Source organism: Pectinophora gossypiella, chromosome 14 (assembly GCF_024362695.1).
Source record: "Pectinophora gossypiella chromosome 14, ilPecGoss1.1, whole genome shotgun sequence".
NCBI lineage: Eukaryota > Metazoa > Arthropoda > Insecta > Lepidoptera > Gelechiidae > Pectinophora > Pectinophora gossypiella.
In genome coordinates this window covers 2942199-2963977 of record NC_065417.1, presented here as the reverse complement: position 1 = coordinate 2963977, position 21779 = coordinate 2942199, and the positions used below count along the sequence as shown (strand labels likewise).

Genomic DNA, 21779 nt, shown 5'->3' with positions numbered 1-21779 from the left:
TTTCTAAACATAGCGAGTTTAATTTGTGTTGATATTGAAAAAGTCTTCTTCTAATAGGTGGGGTGTGAGGTGGATTACCAACCCTCTTATTGAGCCGCCAAAGACCCATGGCTCATGTAACGACTACGTATTTATATCAGTAAGTAGTAACTGCAACAGCATTAAATGTGCCCTCCGCAGCGTATCACTTTACATTAGGACCATGGGGTGATTAGCCAGCGATGTCTTAACCGAAATGAGAATCATCAAGTGATTTTAACAAACTCGGGACTTTATGATCGTGAGCCCAACTCACAACCACTAGACCACGGAGGTCTATCTTCAATAGTAAACGATGAAGACAATGCTTCCAAGGACGATTAGACCTTCACATAAAGAAACCGTAAAGAACAATCAGCCACATGAGCGATTGAAGACTTTCTCCCATCCATTTATCATGTCCATACACTGAAATATAGGGTGTTAGTGACACCGTACCGAATTCTGGGGGGGAGGGGTTTCAGCTCATGATTCTGAGTTAATATCAAGTGGAATTTGCTTTCGGAAAAATCGTAAATATTTTAGTATTTTTCTTAATTATTTTCAGTTCCATAACTTCACTTGCCATTTCCTTCACTTCCTTATAAGACACGATGTCCGCCTTCTCTTTAATCTGTTCCATGTAAGCTCTTCTTGGTCTTCCCCTTCCTCTTTTTCCTTGTAGCTTCCCTTCTATGAAGTGAAGGAATTGGCTTACTCGTATATACACAAGAATGGAGAATGCTACACCGACAAGAGCGTGGCTCTTAAATTAGTGATGTGATGTGAACTTCACTTGATATCAAAGCAGAATCATGGTCTGAATCATTTCTCAAAGTTTTCGTTACAGTGTCACTAACACCCTGTATATACAAAGTATATGCTATTTATAAGAAACCTTTTTATTCTGAATACTTGATGCGTAGAGGTGTAATATATCATTGGTAACGCGGAGTGTGTGCGATGGCTCAATATATTTTACGTTCTAAAGCGTATGAACCCGATATGTTTCAGTGTTTTGTATTGGTGCAATTTATAAGCGGTGGTAAAATTTTTAATCATAAATGTGAAGGCAATTCGATTATACCTTTTAGTGTTTAAAATTGTTTTCCCGCTTGTCTTCACCCCGCGGTACTCTGCACTCTGTCTGACGCGAGTGTGATGGCGCCCAGGATAGTCTATTTCAAAGCCGTACTATGTCCTGTCCCAAAAAAAAAAGAAGAAGAAAAAAGAAAAGAAAAAAGTAGCATTGAGAATGCTACACCAACAAGAGCGTGGCTCTTAAATTAGCGATGACGAGTGTTTTAAAGTAAAGTTGAAAATCAGTATTATAATATACATCAAAACTGGCGTACAACTGATCCTAATATAGATTTCCAAGAATCAATGTGACCAGAGTCAAAAGTCACACAATTACCTAGCGGCCAAGTTAATATTCTTCTTCTATCGTTTGGATTGTGAGACCAATAATCCACCTCAACAATCCTGATGACATATTTATTATTGAGCCACCAAAGGCCCCTACGATAACTTTAGAAAAGCTGGGAACGACTGCTTAACGTGCCCTCCGAATCACGGATCATCTTACTTTCAGACAATCAGGTAAACAGCCTGTAATGTCCTGAACAAACTAGCGATCACAAAATGTTTTTGTGATATGTGTTCACCAGGATGTGTTCGGGACCTCCGGATGAGCAAAAAGCTCCACGGACCATGGAGGCCGTTGAAAGATTAAGAAGAACCATGATAGAAACGGGTTGTGAGCTTATCGCCAGTTTAGATAGTAGATAGGTAAGGTTTTATAGGTAAGTATATCTTGGAGAGGACACAATCCTTGAGACAACTTTACAGGGAATGCTTTTCGTTACTCCCAGTTCACCAGAAAACCAAGTTTTTACCCTGACCTGCACTTAACAGGAAAATTCCAGAAACAATCACAAGAGTTACAATGGAAACCTTTGCGTTTATCCCATTCATTCTGGGATCCGATATCGGATTTTATTGTACCGTTCTGTTTACCTGGAAATGCTTTTGATATAAAAGTTTAGCAATTGGAACCCAATTGAGGAAACAATATGAAACGCGCTTTGTCCTCAAACAGCTGTTAAGGAAAACAGTATAATACGGACTTCTTTGATGTAGTTTTATGTATGTTCGATCATCATCAGCGTTATCCCGTTTCCACAGGTCCGGTGTTTTACAGAAGCGATTGCCTGTCTGATGTTCCGACCCGTGAAAGGAAACCAGCCAGGAATTTCAAAGGAAGAAGAAACGGAAGTGGTTTGTCAGGATCGTAGAAGAATACACGTGACCTTATGTATGTATGTGTTCAATTAAAAAAAAAAACAAATTTTTGCCAGAATAAGCACCCGAACTAACACGTAACTCCTGTCTCCAGGAAAACTATAAACTGTAGTATTGAGAATATAAACAAAATACGTATTTACAGGTTTCTGTGAAATCGTTTGGAACGTCGTAAACAACACCTTTGCCGATAAAACAAGTGCTAAGCTGACATGTAACGACTTAGGTATGGTTGAGGAACAAATATAGATTCCATGATATATTATTTAAATCTACATTTCCATATTTCACTGGGAGAGAAGAACGAACACAAAACCGAGTATTGGCTAAAAATATAGGGCTGAGTTCAGTCAAAAAATAGACTTTACATGCCTTCTTACGTAGAGAACTATAACCTAAACCTGTAACACAAATTTTATGTAACTATGTTCAATGCAAATAAAGAATCTGAATCTTCTTAAGCACGGAATCATCCTTTTTCGGATAATCAGGCGACACCTCCACCAACCCGCAGTGTAGCAGTGTGGTGGAGTATGCTCCATACCTCCTCCGGTTGACTGACGGGAGGCCTGTACCCAGCAGTTATGTATATAATGTTAGGTGATTCAGCCTATAATGTCCTAAACAAACAAGGTTATTAAAAATACTTAATTTATGTTGAGGAAAAATAAGGTGTATCCATAAGGCACAAAAACAGAACCATTTATAATTAATTAAATAGGTATACTGCAATAACAAATTGACAGATTATGCATGAATTCAATAATTATAATTGTAGAAGTGATATAAAACCTTCCATAGCGCATTTATTACACGCGCATAAAGCTGAGGCGCTTATGTGAGCGGAGAGCGATAACACAACTAAATATTCACTTTGTGATCTCTGGTTAGGACATTGCAGGCTGATCACCTGATTGTCCGAAAGGAAAATGATAACGTTAAGCAATCTTCATACATTATTTCGCTGCATACATTATGTCGCACTCATAGAAAGCTCGCTACAAACAACACTACGTAGGTACACAAAAACGACAGCAAACTGCACATCTACAAGAACGACCGGTGCGATTATGATTAATACGTGTTCGACCATATGTATGTGTACCTCATCTTGTTATTGTTATAATTTGTTAATCTGTTACCTATGATAATCAACGAATCTGCAGTGCACGGTAAAACTTTTTAAGTTTGTGATGTACTGTACTAAACATGATAATGTACTTTGCAATTGTTTATAATAAATTAAAAAGTCGGTCCTATTACTATTTGCTCATGTAAGTATGTAGTCGTTACGTGAGCCATGTAATGGCCTTTTGGCGGCTCAATAGTAACCCTGACACCAGATGATGAGTTCAGTCTTTGATCTCACAAATCACACGAGAATAGAAGAAGTAAATGCATCAATGGTTGTGGTGTCTGCATTTGAGCCGACGTGTGACCTATACCTATGCATTGGGACTGTGTACAGTGGTGAGCAATATCATGTACCCACTTTAAAACCCTGTCGCAATATCATATTTGTTATTTAATGAGACTTACGGTTTAATTTGTCAAAAAAGTAAATATGACATGGTTTCAAAGTAAATACTCGTGACCGTACATGCGCATAAACTGCTTATATGTATATGCGTTTATAAAGTACCTATATCGTCAACTTATAATGAATATCACGTAAGCGTCTTTCTGAAAAATCATATTTAGATGTGATATTTGTTAACACAACGTTGCAATAGTCCCAATAGCCTAGTTTCAATCCAAGTCAAAATTTGTGGTCTTAACTTTTACCCGGATTCGCTCTCTTACGGTATACCGTTGAGCCAATATATAACCAGACATAGATATGTGCGTCTAGATACACGCGCATCTCCAGTTGGAGATGGGCGGGACACATTGCTCGAATGAGCAAAGATGGACCCGGAGATTGTTGGCGCCCACGAGCATTCACAAGACCGAGAGGAAGACCACCAAAGAGATGGAAGGACGACATCGTACGGCACGCAGGATATGGCTGGATGCCGATAGCCCATGATCGTCGGAAGTGGAAAAATATGGAAGAGGCCTACGTCCAACATTGGATATGAATTTAGGCTGATATAGATAGGTTATCTATCCGATCTATACGCACCCGTTTATCGCTTACTCGATCACTCGTTAAATCGCTAATCGCTGGCAGGCGGACATACACTTACAGACTAGAAAATCTTGCATAGAAGGGCCGACAATGCATGTTAAATAAGTAATAAATACTTTTGTATGAGGAAACCAACATTCCACATTAGTATTAAAACCGTGTTCATCGGTCAACAACTGTATTTAAATCTATTTATTACTATCATTGGGTCGATTGCTGTCTTAACGTTATTTATTGAATACGTGACAGGCATTTATACAGGGTGTTAGTGACATCGTAACGAAAACTTTGACCATGATTATGAATTGATATCCAGTGGATTTTTCCGTCGCAAAAGTATGAAACAGAAAAAAAAATACAGAAAAATTCTTGAAATTTCAGAACCATTCCGCTCAGTATTCGTTACGGTATCACTAACACATGGGTGTTAGTGTACAAGTAGCTATGGACCTACTTGTATGGCTACCTGTGTGTACTTGTACGGGGTGTAAAATGACTTCGTAACGAATACTGAGAGGGATAATTCAGCTCATTATTCTGAGTTAATATCAAGTGAAATTTTCCATCGCAAATGTATAAAATTGGAAAAAAAAGTACTATAACAAATCATGAATTTTGCGACGGAAAATTCGCAAAATTTATATTAAATCAGAATCATGGTCTGCATCATCCCCCTCAGTATTCGTTACGATGTCACTAACACCATGTATATCACAAACATTCTTCTTCTTGTTCCAAATTTGAAAATCATTGGTTTAGCCCATGCTGGGATTCAAAACTAGTACCTCACAGTGAGAGTCGAACGTTGTTCTAACTGAGCTACCACGACTTCCAGCAGACTAATTTCAAATAATTTATACATTGGCCTTTTCATATATAAAGTTAGTGATTATTCTTCTTCTTTGCGAGTCGATGGCGATCGATACAAAATTTTTGCTGACCAATAAATAATTGGCCACGCTTACGGCATACAGTGATTATTTAGAAGATATGAATGCATGGGATTAACTGTCTGAGACAGTTCTCAGACAGTTAATCCCATGCAGTATATTAGGCAGCTAAATTACTCAATTGTATAACAATATTTTATGTTTATTTTTTTTAAAGAACGTCTAGGGCCCTGTGCCGAGGTTTTTCTCGCAGCTTCTTTTCCCCGGCTATACAGGTTGTGAGAAGCTGCAGTTTTTCGGCTATACAGGTTGTGAGAAGCTGCCGTAGTTTTAGGCGGATGAGACGTTCGTTATGTAAAAATTGACGATTCAAAGTGTAACTGTGTTACCTACTGAATAAAGATATTTTTGAATCAGCTAAGAAAATCGTATTTATATAACAAAAAAAAATCGGTATGTAAGGGAAAAAGTTACGCTAAGTCCAAAACCTTTTCGTCTTAATTAGCTTTATTTCTCTATTTTTAGCTCTCAAATCAGCCGGGTGATGTTTATTTTAGCAATAATCGTGTATTTATTCGAACTTTATATGACCTCTAAAGATAGTCTATTTACTCAAATTTATCGATGCCAAATGCCTTTTTTTTAAATAACATTGAATATCATCTGTGGTCATTACTAGGGTCCTACGAGTGTGATGTTAACAAACTTAATGAAGTAAATTCAATAATAATGAGGACCACTTACCGCCAACATGTTTATTAGAAGCATAAACCACACAAATTGAATCAAAGAAAAAATTAACAAAATGTTATATATGTATCTATTTTAATGGCCCTAAGAATTCTTAGGGACCGCCCACAGTTTGGGCACATTACCCTAACAAATTGTTAACATATTTTTTTTAATACAACCTAAGCAAAGGCAAAGGTATAAACGTCATTCAGCCTAGTTTACGAGATATATATTTTTTTTAAATTGTAAAAAAGTAACAACTGCATGAAAAGCAAAAATACATATTAAATTTTTTAGTTTCATTTTCGTTTATTGATATGATATTTTTTTTACTGAAACTCAAAACAGTACAATATATTTCTTAAATCAACAACACTTATTTACATCTTAAAAAAACAAAATAATATAGGTACCATGTTAGTTTTTTTTATAATAGCATAACGTGCCATTTTAAAATATAAAAAAATACCTTACATAATGATCTAATTGATCCAATTGCATGCTACTTTAAGCACACTACCCCAGTGCTGATTGGTGGAAAACATTTTTTATGATACTAACTAATGTATTTTTAGTAGCGATGCAGTTTTAAACAAGAAAAACCAGTTTAAAATCAAATTCGACTAAAAATACTTATTCAGTAAGAGGCAAACATCGAAGGTGTTTAGGATCAGCCATGTACAGCTGATTATTTTATTGTACCTAATAACAAATTAAATGACGACTGGGTGGATCTACCCTACCTATGCATACTTCTATCATAATAACTACTAAGTTCATCATCTCCCTAGCATTATCCCGATTTGACATATCCGGTTTTTTTACAGAAGCGACTGCCTGTCTGACCTTCCAACCCGCGATGGGAATACCAACCCAATATATCATATCACATACCTCCGAAAATACATTTCTCGGGAATGTGGGTTTCCTCACGATGTTTTCCTTCACCGCTGAGCACGTGCTAATCATTTATGATCCAAACATTAATAAATTACATAAAACAAACAAAGCATCACGCCTGTATCTCCAAAAAGGTAGCCAGATATGTATTTAATATTACACCTACTCCTTAGCCTTATTATTTTTTAATTGTACATAATACCTAACTTTATTTCTTCTATTAGGCAGAGACCCGAAAACCCGTAAAAAAAAATCATTTTCTAAATCGACTTTCTCAGGAATCGAACTAGGACCCTATTGGTATTGGTATTCGCGGGCCGTTTTCCGCAACTCGACGTCTGAGCGCCTATTTTGCGTGATACCTGAAACGGCTGGATTACTCCAGCCAGGCTAGGTCCCCAAGGAAGTCTAACAGTCCTTTGACGTTGCTGACCACCTCAGGGAGGCACCCCGTCAGGCCGAGGTGCCTAGCCCGGTAGACCCTATAGTTTGGCCGTAAGACGTACAATAGAAGAGAAAAACATTCGACTACCTACATTTTCACAATGCCTTGTCAATTAAAAACCGTTCCATCAAGCGTGTCTATGCTTTCCCATCCATTTAAATACTTACGTCATATTCTACATACACACATAATAACAAAACTATTCCCGAGTAAAAGTATTCACATCGGGGTTTAAGAACCTATAAATTATTTTACCGCTTTCACTACACAGCTGGTTAGTGATTCGTATCTCGTTTTAAATTCTATGTGTTAAGATCATAGACTGATGGCATTATTTATAATTCAATTGTTAATTACTACCACTAAGCAATGTTGTATTTTTCGCCGAATAAATACATTGTTTTTTCTTTCTTTTTTACTTACAATTTTCACAAAACAATTACAAAAAACATAGAGGATGGTCATTGGAATTTATATACATTATTGCGAGGTAGTGTTAATAAAAATGAGGTCTTTGCGTAGCATCTGCGGTGTGAAGTTGAGTGACAGAGTGAGAAACAGTGTGATAAGACAGAGATGTGGTGTAAAAGACGATATAGTTACTAAGATTGAGAAGGGAATGTTAAGTTGGTTTGGACACGTAGAGCGGATGAAGGATAATAAAATTGCAAAAGCGGTATATAATGCGAAAGTTGATGGTAGGGTTGGCAAAGGAAGACCTAGAAGGACTTACATTGACCAAATTGGAGACGTCCTTAGAAAAGGTTCAGTACAATCTACTCTGAACGTGCGTGTATGAAGCGATTGATGAATGTGGAGGAAGCAACAGAAATGTGTCAGTATCGAAGCAAATGAAATTCCAGTTTCTGCTTACACCGGCAGGAAATAGGCGTGAGTTTATGTATGTATGTAGGTCTAGTAACCGTTGGATGCCGGTAACAGAAGATCAGTCATTGTGGTGAGCCTTGGGGGAAGCGTAGTTGTATGTATTATGTATGTATGTATATTGTATTCGATTTTTCAAAAGGTGCTTACGTGGTTTTCACTATAAGGCAACTATATTAAGTTTAGTGCAATACACACGCAGAGGTAATAGAGGGAGTGTTACTCGTATGTGCCGGAAAGCAAGAGTGTGTAGGAAACCGTAGCGAAATACCTGTATGAACGTGTGTATACAATCCTAATCTTAAATTCTAACGGCAAAATGGTACTTTCCAGATCGAACAGTATTCACGAGGAAACATTATCTCACCTTTTTACCTTATGTTGTCTAAAGTACCTAAATTCATCCTCTTATAAAATATTCAAGGACAGAAACACGATACACGAACATCGCTTCACAAAACTCTATTGCCTACAACCCCTTTTCACGACTATTCTACATACGAGTAACACCTACCTATTGCTCGTAGACAGCGTGTAATTCTCTCAAATAATCAAGTAGGCATCTCACTAATATACAATCCGTTTAGACGTGTGCGTTTTACGCCTGTCGATTACCCGTCCCTTTCCTTTTCGGGGGATAACAAAATGACGGATACAACTTTAAATAAAACTACATGGTGTGTGCTAGAATCAGCACCATTATGTGTAGGTATAATTACCTATAATAGTTTAGTTCGGTCATGCATTGTTAATTTGTATGATTCATTGCTGTGAGTGATGAGCCGTAATCAATGTTGCTCTATAAATAGCTGTGCGCGTGCCCATCTACTTGCTACGATACTTACTGATCTAGAATAATTGGATTGTTATTGTAGCCATTCTGGTGGACTGGAAACGTAAAATAAAGAATAATACTACGTATAGAACGGTAAACTCCGCCCCGCACCAACTCGTATCGGGCGCCGAGCTACATCTACCTCACCCCCTCTGGGTTTTGTTTTAGTCTAAACGGCCGAATGCGGCTTATAAGTAAGGGTATGTCTTGCTCGCACTTACGCGGTAAGGCGGCACACGCTAAGAATAAAAGCTTCAGCATAACAAACGCGGGACTGTAGCAGCGCTGTTTGAATGCGGGCCCGTGCAAGTTGTAATTTAAGAAACTCTTTGAACTGCGTTACACCAAATTTTGAATGCTTTTGGCCAAAAGCAGTAGGAATTCTTCTTCATCAGAATCCGTGTCGTTCGACATGTTGGAGCCTACTACTACCTCCCGTCACAGTGAACGCGGTTTAAACGCGGTCCAGCGTTGCAACTGCTTTGAAACTGCCGCTGCGTTCAGTGTGGTGTGTCTCTGCTTCTGACCCGCGTTTGGTGCGCTGAAGCCTTAAGGTTTTTGTAAGTAAGTAAATACAGTCCGCGCCTTTTCGTTTTAGCGGCTTACGGCCACTTAAGACTAAAGTAAGACCCAGAGGGGGTGAGGTAAATCTCGCTCGGCGCCCGATACGAGTCGGTGCGGGGCAGAGTGACACCGATATATACGTAGTATCATTCTTTATTCTATGCCATAAAGGTCAATGGGATAAACTTGACAAAGGCAGTTTTGCCATAGCCACAATCCAATAGCAGGCAACAAAGCGAGAAAACACAATCTGTGCCAACGGGACATTTCCTACCAATTTGCCCAAATAGTACCATTACAGTCACGCCATAACTCTGAACTCGACACGCTACTTCCGAGAACATTGCACGAGATAATGTATGGTATAGGAATTATGTTTTGTTTGAATATAATATAACTCGCAACAATGGTCGATCTTCTGCTACCTGCATCCAAAGGTTACTAGACCTACACACATACATAAACTCACGCCTATTTCCAACCTGGGTTAAGCAGTGACTATGGATTTCCATTTGCTTCGATCCTGATACACTTCTCTTGCCTCCTCCACATTCATCAGTCGTTTCACACACGCACGCCGGTTCAGTGTAGATCGTACAGAACCTTTTCTAAGGACATCTCCAATTCGGTCAATGTACGTCCTTCTAGGTCATCCTCTGTCAGCCCTGCCACCAACCTTCGCTATATTTACTGCGTTCGTAATTCTATTATCCTTCATCCGCTCTACGTGTCCAAACCAACTCAACATTCTCTTCTCAATATTTGTCACTATAACGTCAAACACAACTCTGTCTTATCACATTGTTTCTCACTCTGTCACTCAATTTAACACCGCTACATCCTCTAATCCTCTTTTCATATTTCTTCTGCCATACCCAACATTCTCACTCCGATTTGCTAGCTTTAGATGTATTATGTATTATATATTGTCAATATTCATTACATAGTATATAGATATCATCATCACCAGCCCATTAACGTCCCCACTGCTGGAGCACGGGCCTTCCCTATGGATGGTTAGGGAGATCGGGCCTTAAACCACCACGTGGGCCTAGTGCGGATTGGTATAAAGATATATGTTATCTTAATACTGTTGAGGCCCATAAATATAGTTTTAAATGCGTGAACACTCACTCACTCACACACACACACACACAGACATACTTTCACACACTCCACATAATTGTTTTTTTTTTGGAATTGTCAAAAGTAATCTTTAAAGTTGTTAACGTTGTAAATACCGGGGGAAGGCCTGATGTCCTATATTTCAAGTTTACTTTGTTTAGGCATCAGCCATCCACAAAAAAAAACAGCTTGTAGCTATTAGATAAGTAAGTTAAGTTTCTTTGTAATTTATATTTTTTGTGGCATGGAAAGAAAAAAAATATATTATTATTATATTATCCTACTAGACCTTCGGTTATGTTACAATAGATTCTCAATACTTATCGTCTAACGAAGCAGAACCAAGTGATCAGTCTTTCTGTGTCGATATAACACACGGAAAACGGCCATTATCTAGTGTTCTTGCATGTGAAATTGCCTGCGCATGCGCGGAACAATACCTCGTTAGTGGAGATTGGAGAAAACTGCTTTTTGCATAATTGGAAAATATATTGTCCTTTGCAATTTGTAGTGTTGTATTCGTTTATGTATTCGATTGATGTGTAAAAACCCGTGTTATACCAACCTAACCAGGCTGGTATCTAACAATATTTTCTTAATAAGTATGCCCGCGACTTAATCGCGTGGACTTCGTTTATCGCACGCGCCACTTTTCCATCCCCTTTTTATCCCCTCAGGGGATGATTTCCGGGATACACTATCTCGTATATTCTTCCCTAAGTCTCAAACTGTCTTCATACCAAATTTCATCTAAATTGGTTCAGTGTTTTAAGCGTTAAAAAGGTGAAAGACAGTTACTTTCGCTTTTATAATATTAGTAATTAGTAAAATAAAAAGTAATCCTTTTACCTAACCCAGTATATTCTATTCTTCTATCGTGTGGGTTGTGAGGTGAACTACCAACCCCATCAACCCTGGTGTCAGGGTTATTATTGAGCCGCCAAAGGCCCCTAACATGGCTCATGTAACGACTACTTACTTACATCAGTAAATCGTAACCGGGACAAACGTGCCTTCCGAAGCACGGAGCATCTTACTTTTTGGACAATCAGGTGATCAGCCTGTAATATCCTAACTAGGGATCGCAAAGTGATTTTTGTGATGTCCCCACCGGAATTCGAACCCGGGACCTCCGGATCGTGAGCCCAACGCTCAACCACTGGACTACTGAGGTCGTTTCTATTACTAAATCCAGTCTTCCCGAACCTATAAAGCTGGTAATGAATGTACATTACTTAATATTTGACCATAAAGGCCGTAAAACCAAACGACCCTATCGGCACGGACGATTATGGCGAGGGTCGAATATAAAATGTTCAAGTTATTAATATGATGCCCTAAAAGGATTTTATAGGTAACACAGTTGGGTCGACCATTATAGACGGCGATACGGCTCACCACCTGTCACGTTGGTTTAACAGAAAGCTCGGTGAGGTATGGGTACTTATTTCATCTTACGATGGATGTACAATCGAAGACCAAAAGTGCAGTCACTAAGCCCAGCGAATCATTTGTAAACAATGATAGTCAATTAGATATCAAAATTGAGACTTGTCATAATTATAAAATTTATATTTTTGTAGGTGTTTTTGGTCTATTACAGAAACGACATGTAACCAGGAGGTCTTAAGTGCAACCAGTTAATTTATTACTTTGCAAGAAACTGATTACACTTTTGCACCTTATCGTGCCTCTGACTACCCCATTGGGACGCAGTCGTGAGCTTAATGTATTTTGTAGGTCTATCGAGAGAGGGTTGGGAAAGTATAGCGTGGTAAGCACAGTAAAGACAAATTAGCGTTTCTAGTGATACCTCATTTGTTAAATTCGAATAATTGGTTATATAAGTACGTAGTCGTTACATGATCCAGGGGCCTATGGCGGCTCAATAATAACCCTGACACCAGGGTTGATGGGGTTGGTAATCCACGTCACAACCCACACGATAGAAGAAGATTGGTTTACGAGTTAGAAGGGAACATACGGGCGTAAATACATAGCGGTCAAACACATAGCCCTCCTTTTTGTTTCGTCGCAGTCGGGTAATAAATATAGTACAGGACATACCTTAGTACAGAACGCGCAGCCACAACCGGAGATGACAGTGACCTTGTCGGAGGGGGCGTCCTCGAGACACAGCTTGCAGTTCACCGGCGCGGCCGGCACGAAGCCCCCAGCATTGTCAAGGGAGTACCTGAAAAATATGTTTACTGTTCTGAGGAGCTCGGTGGCGCAGCGGTAAACGCGCTCGGTCTGCGATTGTTGAAGTTAAGCAACTTTCGCAAAGGCCGGTCATAGGATGGGTGACCACAAAAAAAAAGTTTTCATCTCGAGCTCCTCCGTGCTTCGGAAGGCACGTTAAGCCGTTGGTCCCGGCTGCATTGGCAGTAGTTAATAACCATCAATCCGCACTGGGCCCGCGTGATGGTTTAAGGCCCGATCTCCCTGTCCATCCATAGGGAAGGCCTGTGCCGTTAATGGGCTGATGATGTGATGTTTACTGTTAAGGTCTTCGACTTCCATGGTCTCTCCGATACCAACCTCGCCGGAATGATCGATTTCCCTCAGCTATTATCGCTATCGGTTCACCAGGATCGTTTAATTCTTTCAAATACAAGGTGTTAGTAAAATCGTAACGAATACAGAGGGGGATGATTCTGACCATGATTCTGATTTGATTCAAGTGGAATTTCCTGTCGGAAAATTCATGAAAAAATTTTAATAAATTTTTTGCGATGGAAAATTCCACTTGATATTAACTCAGAATAATGACTTGAATTATCCCTCTCAGTATTTGTTACGATGTCACTTACACCCCGTGTAATCCTCTTAGACCACGCCCTGAGTCAAGGTTCGCGCCGAACTGGGCACCCTCAGGCCTGTTGTCTTAAATGTTGTACCGGGTGAGAGCCCTCAGCGTTAATTAATGCCAGTTACGGCAAATCTATAATAAGCGTCACACGTCAAAAAAAAGCTTTCACGGTCTAGTGGTTGTGGTATAGTGTGCTCACGATCTGGAGGTCCGGGTTCCATTCCCGACGGGGAGACTGTCGAAATCACTTTGTGATATAAATTACCTTACTGCACAAAAGGACAATAAAAGAAAAAGATGTGGAATGATCATATTTGAAATGTTTGGCGAATCTGATTTGCACCTTTTGCTATTGTCAATAAGACGTATCTACAAGCAAAATATTGTAGATAAGTCAGTTTGCAAAATCAGCCACGACATGGAGCACAAACGGGCGCCCAAGTAGTAAAAAAGAGCGAGAGAGTAAATCAATACATACCGGGAGCCCCCCGCGCCAGCAAGAGACAGCAGTGAGGAGCAGCGCGAGCAGACAGACGGAGCTCGCAGCCGGTTGTGGGCTCGTATTGGCTCTGATACCTTCTCGCGGTCAGTTAACGCCAGAACTGTCGAGCACTTCCGCAGACCTGACGACAAACATGGCAATAAACGGTCATCGTTAAGTATTATTAGGGTTATTGATCCAACGACTCTATTTGCTCCGATCCCTGCAATCCGTGTCAGGGGCCTTTTGCGGCTCAATCATTACCCTGACACTAGGGTTGATAGGCTAGTATTCCACTTCACAACCCACACGATAAGAAGAAGAGACCAATAAACACAAGCACAATAATAAATAAATACATAACACACATTTAATGTGAATGTGATTTTCCGAAATGGCACTTAAGTGGCACTATAAGGTGATGATATTATGAAACATTGACACCCACCTACTATACAAAGCCTTCTTCAGACTTGTCCACACCCATTGGGATTACGGGCGTGAATGTATGTAGTTGCTGCCAAGCTTACCTTCAAGCAAAGGCTGCGGTTGTGACAGCACGGAGTCCCGTGACGCGGCCCTGCGCACGGGCTTCGCAGGCCGCGCGAGGGATTTTAGGCCTCCGCTGAGGATTAATTCTAAAGCCCTACGCCCTCCTGGGCCGTTTGCGCCCGCTCCCACCTGTGGACAAATGGAAAAGGAGGTTAGTGTATATTGAAGACTATAGAAAACCGGAGAGGAAATATGATTGGCCACCTGATACGACACGATTCATTTATAACGAACATCATAGAAGGAAAAATTGAAGAGAAGAGAGGAAGGGGTAGACCTAGGAGAACATGTTGCATGTATACCTTTATAAATAAATAATAATAACATTTATGAAACAAATAAAAGAGAAGGTGCAGGTCGTGTCGTATCAAGAGGTGAAGGTTTTGGCGGGAAGAAGAGAGGAATGGCGATTACTCCATCGACGAGAGCTTAAATAAAGAGAGAGAGAGCAACAAAAACATTGCAATTACCATTAATCATACCTGCGAGCCAAAATATACATTTGCGACAAACTATTGTATTATCAAATATTTTCGTCAAACATTGAGTTGACATCACATCGTCATGCGAACTAATAAGGACCTTCTATGATACGGCAAATATTATATTTTGTCGTAGGTGTGTGTTGCATCATCTATAAAAATAAAAAATCAGAATGTACCTCTTTTTAACCAACTTCGACAAAAGGACTTTCTCAACTTGACCCGTATGTAGGTATTATTTTCGTAAACGACTGAATGCTCCATTATTGGAATAAGAATATGCTATTTATGTATTAAACATGGATTGGAAAATGAGTGGAATGAATGAAAGTTGACAAACAAAAAAGATGTTGCATAATTGGTAGAGTCGGAAGAGGAAGACCTGGGCATACATACCGCGATCAAATCCAGGATGTTTTCAAGTAAGGCCAGATCAAGAGTACTTTGATGAGAGTGGAAGAACTGACGTTGGCGTGTCAGGGTCATAGTAAGCAGAATTCCGTGGTGTCTGCCTACCCCAACGGGATATAGGTGTGATTCTTATGTATGGACTGATCTTATATATGTCAATATTTGAAAATTTTACAGTTTTACTATGCACGTTTTATATGTCGACAGCGATAAACACATAACAAACATGTTTATGCCTAAGTTTCGAAGTTGTGAAAATGAGAATCTCTATACAAAAATATTGAAAGTTTAACGTACAAAGTTTTTTTCCATTATTTGTTATGAATGAAAGCTATTTTCCCCATACTTCAGAGTGGTAGACGTTTTTAAATTAAGTACGAAGGCAGGAGGGTTCCGAACCTCATAAGGAAAAACGGATCCCATGTAGGATAACTCGTATCGGGTTCCGTCATCCCTTCTGGGTTTTAAGTCTTAAATGCCCACCATGTTAGAATGGACATAATCCTCAGTCGGACTTTATGACGTGCTCGTGCGTGCAATAGGGTTCATTAATTAAATCAAAAATTAATATATACAATCTTATGTCTTTAAATATTCTTATTTTTTATGGGACTGAGCTGGACATGTTGCCCGAATGCCCGATGACCTCTGGGCCAAAAAAGCTACAGACTGGGTTCCCGCAAATGCTGTCAGACGTAGGGGAAGGCCACAAAAAAGATGGCGCGACGAGTTAGACGGTGACACAAACAAGCTGGGGACAGGGAGGAGTGGAAGAAAGGAAGAGAGTGTGTCAGGATCGAAAAAAAATGAAATTCCATAGTCTCTGCTTACCCCTAAGTATGTATGTCAAGTAATTAATCGGCTAAATGAAAACCTAGTCAAATAGGATATTTGGGTTTCGTAATCAGAATTTCCTTTTACCTACTCGGCAGGTTGTTTTGGGTGGTGCTAGTACATAATTTTCGTAATAAAATTGTGTTTCATGGGTGGCGTTGCGAATTTGCAATGAGTTCAACGTCAACACAACCGCCACAGTGAATGCCTTGGCTGAAATCTAATTAATTAGTTCAATGGCGTGTCTAGATTGATTTCTAATTGATTACTGAATCCAATCTCTTTTCACGATATTTTCTTATTTATTAAAGTTAAATGGCAGTCGATCAACTTATAAAGGTTTAAAATTAGAATTCTTATTTCAAATCGAAAATAAAAAGAAAACGTTTAGTTATGAAAGACTCGTTTCCAGAATGTCCTAGAATTGATTATGAAGTCAGGAACCCTTATAAGTTCCTCAAGTACAATTTAGTTTAATCTTCATAAGTGATTTATAGTACAATATAATAAGTATAAATTATCCATACTAATATTATAAATGGGAAAGTGTATACGTGTGTCTGTCTGTTTGTTTGTCCGTCCTTCACGGCAAAAAGGAGCGACGAATTGACGTGATTTTTAAGTGGATACAGTTGAAGCGAGAGTGACATAGGCAACTTTCTGTCTCTTTCTAACCCCCCACTTCCCTAAATTGGGGGGTGGAAGTTTGTAAGGAGCATTCCGCAATTTTTAAGGTAGAAAGCTAAAAACTGATACGCGGACTATTTTGACTAGCAAAAAAATTGTGCATATTTAAAAAAAATGTCCGCAACCCGTTCAAAGAGGGGGTGAAATATATGGGATTATTAGCATTTTTCAAAGTAGGAAGATAAAAATGTACTAATTAGCCTTTCGAACGCCGGAACCCAGATCTCGACCAGACACAATGTAAAATCTATTGTGTCTGGTATCTCGGCAGATGAGAGGTTAGGAAAGGGGAACCCACACGAGTGAAGACGCGGGCAAAAGCTAGTATCATGTAATTGTATTAATTAATTAGCGTTACCTAAATCCACGTGTCTCGAGATTAACTTTACCAAGTATGGTCCCTACTATACATTTTAGATTTAGTACCAATATTCGAGCGAGTAAGAGTAGGGAAAAGAGACAAATATATAGAGTTGTAGAGGACAGAAGAGGCAAGATGATTGGACACTTAAGACACGACGAATTTATCAAAAACATCATAGAAGGGAAGCTACAAGGAAAGACCAAGAAGATCTTACATGGAACAGATTAAAGAGAAGGCGAACGTCGTGTCTTATAAGGAAGTGAAAGAATTGGCCCTTGATAGAGAAGAATGGAGAATGCTACACTGACAAAAGCGTGGCAAAACCAATATTCGCCACCAGCGCTTTTTTTTTTGGAGTGTGGAGAGATACCGTAGTATACTTTTATTCTCTTTCGCCAAGAAATAACTAGATGTCGCTAATAGTATAAGCTCAGTATAAGGTCAGGGGCCTAGGGCAGCTCAATAATAACCCTGACACCAGGTTTGATGGGGTTAGTAATCCACCTCACAACCCACACGATAAAAGAAGAAGTATAAGCATAATAAATTTCATCTAGCGGCGGCATAGAATAAGGTATAATACTAAACAAAGCACGATTGTGTCCCCGAACTAAACTGACAGTAGTGTTTAGTTAAACAGCCCATTTTTACCCGACTGCGACGAAGCAAAATGGGGGATTATGCCTATCTGGGGGTTAAAATGGCCACACCGAAGCAATTCATCTAAGAAAGCAATATTGTAATTTGACATTTGCATACATATGCATACATATGAAATGATCGAGAAAGCATAAAAAAAACGTGCTGATTTTTATATTGAACAAAACTGACATTTTAAAAAGCAATAGAAGATACTGAAAATTACAAGTATATATAAACAAAAACTAAAGACGACCAAAGGAGGCCGTGGTTAACACCCCCTATTCTAAGAGTTTGCTTACTACGGCATACGACCACGGCTATCTCCTAAACATCACAGTATTCAGAAGAATTTCAGAGGAATATACCTTTTTTATAACAAACATTACAGAGGGAAAAATTGAAGGGAAGAGAGGAAGGGGTAGACTTAGGATAACATTTATGAAACAAATAAAAGAGAGTGCAGGTCGTGTCGTATCGGGAGGTGAAGGTTTTGGCGGGAAGAAGAGAGGAATGGCGATTACTCCACCGACAAGAGCGCAGCTCTTAAGTAGAGAGAGAGAGATACCTTTTTCTTGTTTCATACTTTTTAGAGCGTGATTTTTCCATAGTCGGGTTTTACTTTTTAAAGTTATACTTATCGTAATACTAGGCTCCATAACGAGCAAGTTTAGGAAGCCAGCATACTTAGTCTTAGTGCACTAGTACTTGCGACAACAGCCTAAACAAGACTTAGGTACAAACTAGTTACGTAATATGTTTACATTGCTAAGCGCCATAATATTCGCAATAAAATAGCTTACGTAATTGAATTTTCCATGTTGATATATTAGACGTGAGACGTGCCGCGTGGCCTGTGGGCAAAGTGCGAATGAATGGTAACGGAAACAATAGTAAAGTTGACCAAACGCGAATAAGATATATTTTTATTTCTCTTGAAAAAGAGCTATCTTATCAGATCCTTGCTTGGATCGTAAATAGTTGATATAACGTACGGTCACGAGTACTAATATTTATACACGTTGCAACCATGTCACATTAACTTTTTGACAAATTAAACCGTAAGCCTCATTAAATGTCAAATATGATAGTGCGACAGGGTTCTAAAGTGGGTACATGATATTGCTCATGACTGTACGTGGTTTCCAGGTGTTTCGTGGCTTATACAGGGTGTTAGTGACGTCATAACGAATACTGGAGGGGATGATTCAGACCGTGATTCTGAGTTAATATCAAGTGGAATTTTCTGTCGCAAAATTCATGTATTTTTTAAACTTTTGTAGTGGAAAATTCCACTTGATATGAACTCAGAATCATGGCCTGAATCATCCCTGAAAGTTTTCGTTACGATGTCACTAACATCCTGTATAATATAAGTATAGAGATGAGCTAGCTCTAAGAACTTTTGTAAGTATTTCGTCAGTCTGCTAGTAAACGCCTCACTAAGAACACGCATCTTGAAAATGGTACAAATTGGGACATATCTCCTGAACCATAAATCGCTGAACATACCTAAATGAGGGTGTTACTGATAGAGCAGCTACTTTATGGGCCCCGTGAACCTCTGGGCCTCCCTGTCACACACCGAGATAATATGCGCGTGGTGCTATGTTGTTTATGTTTATTAGATATCGACAATGGGGGGTTAAAATGACAACATCGAAGCATTAATCTAAAGCAATATTGCTATTTGACATTTGTTTGCATTGCGCACTTACTTTTATATGCGCAAATGTCAAATTGCAACATTGCTTTGTCCGATGAATTGCTTCGAGTTAGCCATTTTAACCCCCCTGTTTAAGAGTTTGCTTACCACGGCATACGACCACGGCTATCTCCTAAACATCTCACGATTCGGGAGAATTTCAGAGAACTATAACTATTTTCTTGTTGCATACTTTTTAGAGCCAGATTTTTCCGTAGTCGGGTTTTTCTTTTTAAACTTATATTTTTAGTAATACCACGCTATTATGTGCGCAAATGTCAAATTGCAACATTGCTTTCTTAGATGAATTGCTTCGATGTGGCTATTTTAACAACTCAGTTCTGACAGTGTTGTTACGAGTACTAGTTGCAAAGTTCGCATCAGTGCACCGATTGCGTAGTAAACGTTCGTTGACTTGAACCTTGAAAAGACGTGCTTGTTATTACGCCAACTTGCAACAAAATCAAGGTCAAGACAACAAGACAGTCTTATAACTCACCATTGCACATTTTTGTACACTGCGAACGAAAGTCTCATTCATAATGTAAATAATTATGCATTTTTTTTCTCATCGGCGATTGGATTCGACCAAAATTTAAATACGTAGTGCGAAAAAAAGAAATTGATCCAGGTTTAATAGTTGCGCCAGACCGTAAGGTATCGCCCTGATGCGGAGTTTTCCAAGATCTGGAAGTATTCCCATACTCACCGGAAGGTTTAGATCACTCCCCTCATATAATTTTTACGCTCCTTCTGGTAGAACAACTATGTCAGTGAGTCAGTCAGTGGGATTCTCTTAAAATGCATAAATGTTTTTGTCATAATTATCATAATCCTTTTTGCATAACGTTATTTAGCATAATGGTACTTTCCCATAATAACATCTAGATGTAATACCGGTTTGTTAGGTATAACTTATTTTTGGACTAATATTTGTTGGTAAAAATTAGATTCGCATATAAATAGGTATCCTTATTTTTTACAAGGCATAAGAGTTGGTTAGGGTGCGGCGGGGGTGGCCCTCGGGCCCCTGGTGGCCCCTACGCCGCCAGCATGTTTATCTTACAAACGAGAAGTATACTGAATGATGACCAATAACATGAAATAGTGTCAAAAAAATAAAAAAGTCACAATCATGAATCAAATGCAGCCAAGAAAAAGTAAGTTTCAAAAATGTTCAAAGTTGTGCAAAAACTTTTCTTATTCGGAGTATAGTTTTTATGCTTATAATAATTATTATGCTTATATATCATTATTGTCATTAATTATTATGCTTTTAGTAGTTATGAGTTTCAAAATTATGCTTAAAAAGTTATGACAAATTAATACTATGCGTAACTAATAATAGGACAAGTAACAGGGGCCTTGGGCGGCTCAATAGTAACCCTGACCTGACACCAGGGTTAATGAGGTTGGTACTCCACCTCACAACCCACACGATAGAAGAAGAATGAACGTCACAACACTAGCTTACGTAATTTGACAGATCTAATTCTTACCGCGAATTGCGTTGATTGTAAAATGTTATCTTATTGAAATATAATCAATAATTGTACTGAACTGAAGAAGAGAAGAGAAGAGTGCAAGAGAAGTGTGTCAGGATCGAAGCAAATGGAATTCTATAGTCTCTGCTTACCCCGGTGGGAAATAGGCGTGAGTTTATGTATGTACTGAACTGGTCATTCTGTTTAATACAACCCACTTAAAATTAAAATGTCAAATTATTAAATACGATCACGTAGTCGAGCGATTACTCGCTTTGTTTGATAATTGATATCAACCACTGGTCCACAGAGGCCGTTAAGATTTATGATGCGGGTGTAATTGGCAGAGTTGGAAGAGGAAGGCCTAGGCGTACATACCGCGATCAAATCCAGGATGTTTTAAAGAAAGGTCAGGTCAAGAGTACAGTCATAAGCAATATAATATACCCACTTTAGGACTCTGTCACATTAACTTATTTGACTTTTAGTGAGACTTACA

General features: G+C 39.0%; 1 protein-coding gene across 2 annotated transcripts in view; it reads right to left on the bottom strand.

Annotated features, from left to right (window-relative positions):
* The window catches only part of LOC126372461 (E3 ubiquitin-protein ligase RNF144A), a 165872-nt gene that overhangs the window by 68444 nt on the left and 75649 nt on the right, over positions 1 to 21779 (bottom strand). For both annotated transcript variants that reach the window (XM_050018232.1, XM_050018233.1), the window contains 3 exons: positions 14653 to 14803; positions 14120 to 14264; positions 12897 to 13023 (listed from right to left, as the gene is read on the bottom strand). In XM_050018232.1, the coding sequence (XP_049874189.1) occupies positions 12897 to 13023; positions 14120 to 14264; positions 14653 to 14803 (423 nt within the window). The remainder of the gene's footprint in view (positions 1 to 12896; positions 13024 to 14119; positions 14265 to 14652; positions 14804 to 21779) is intronic.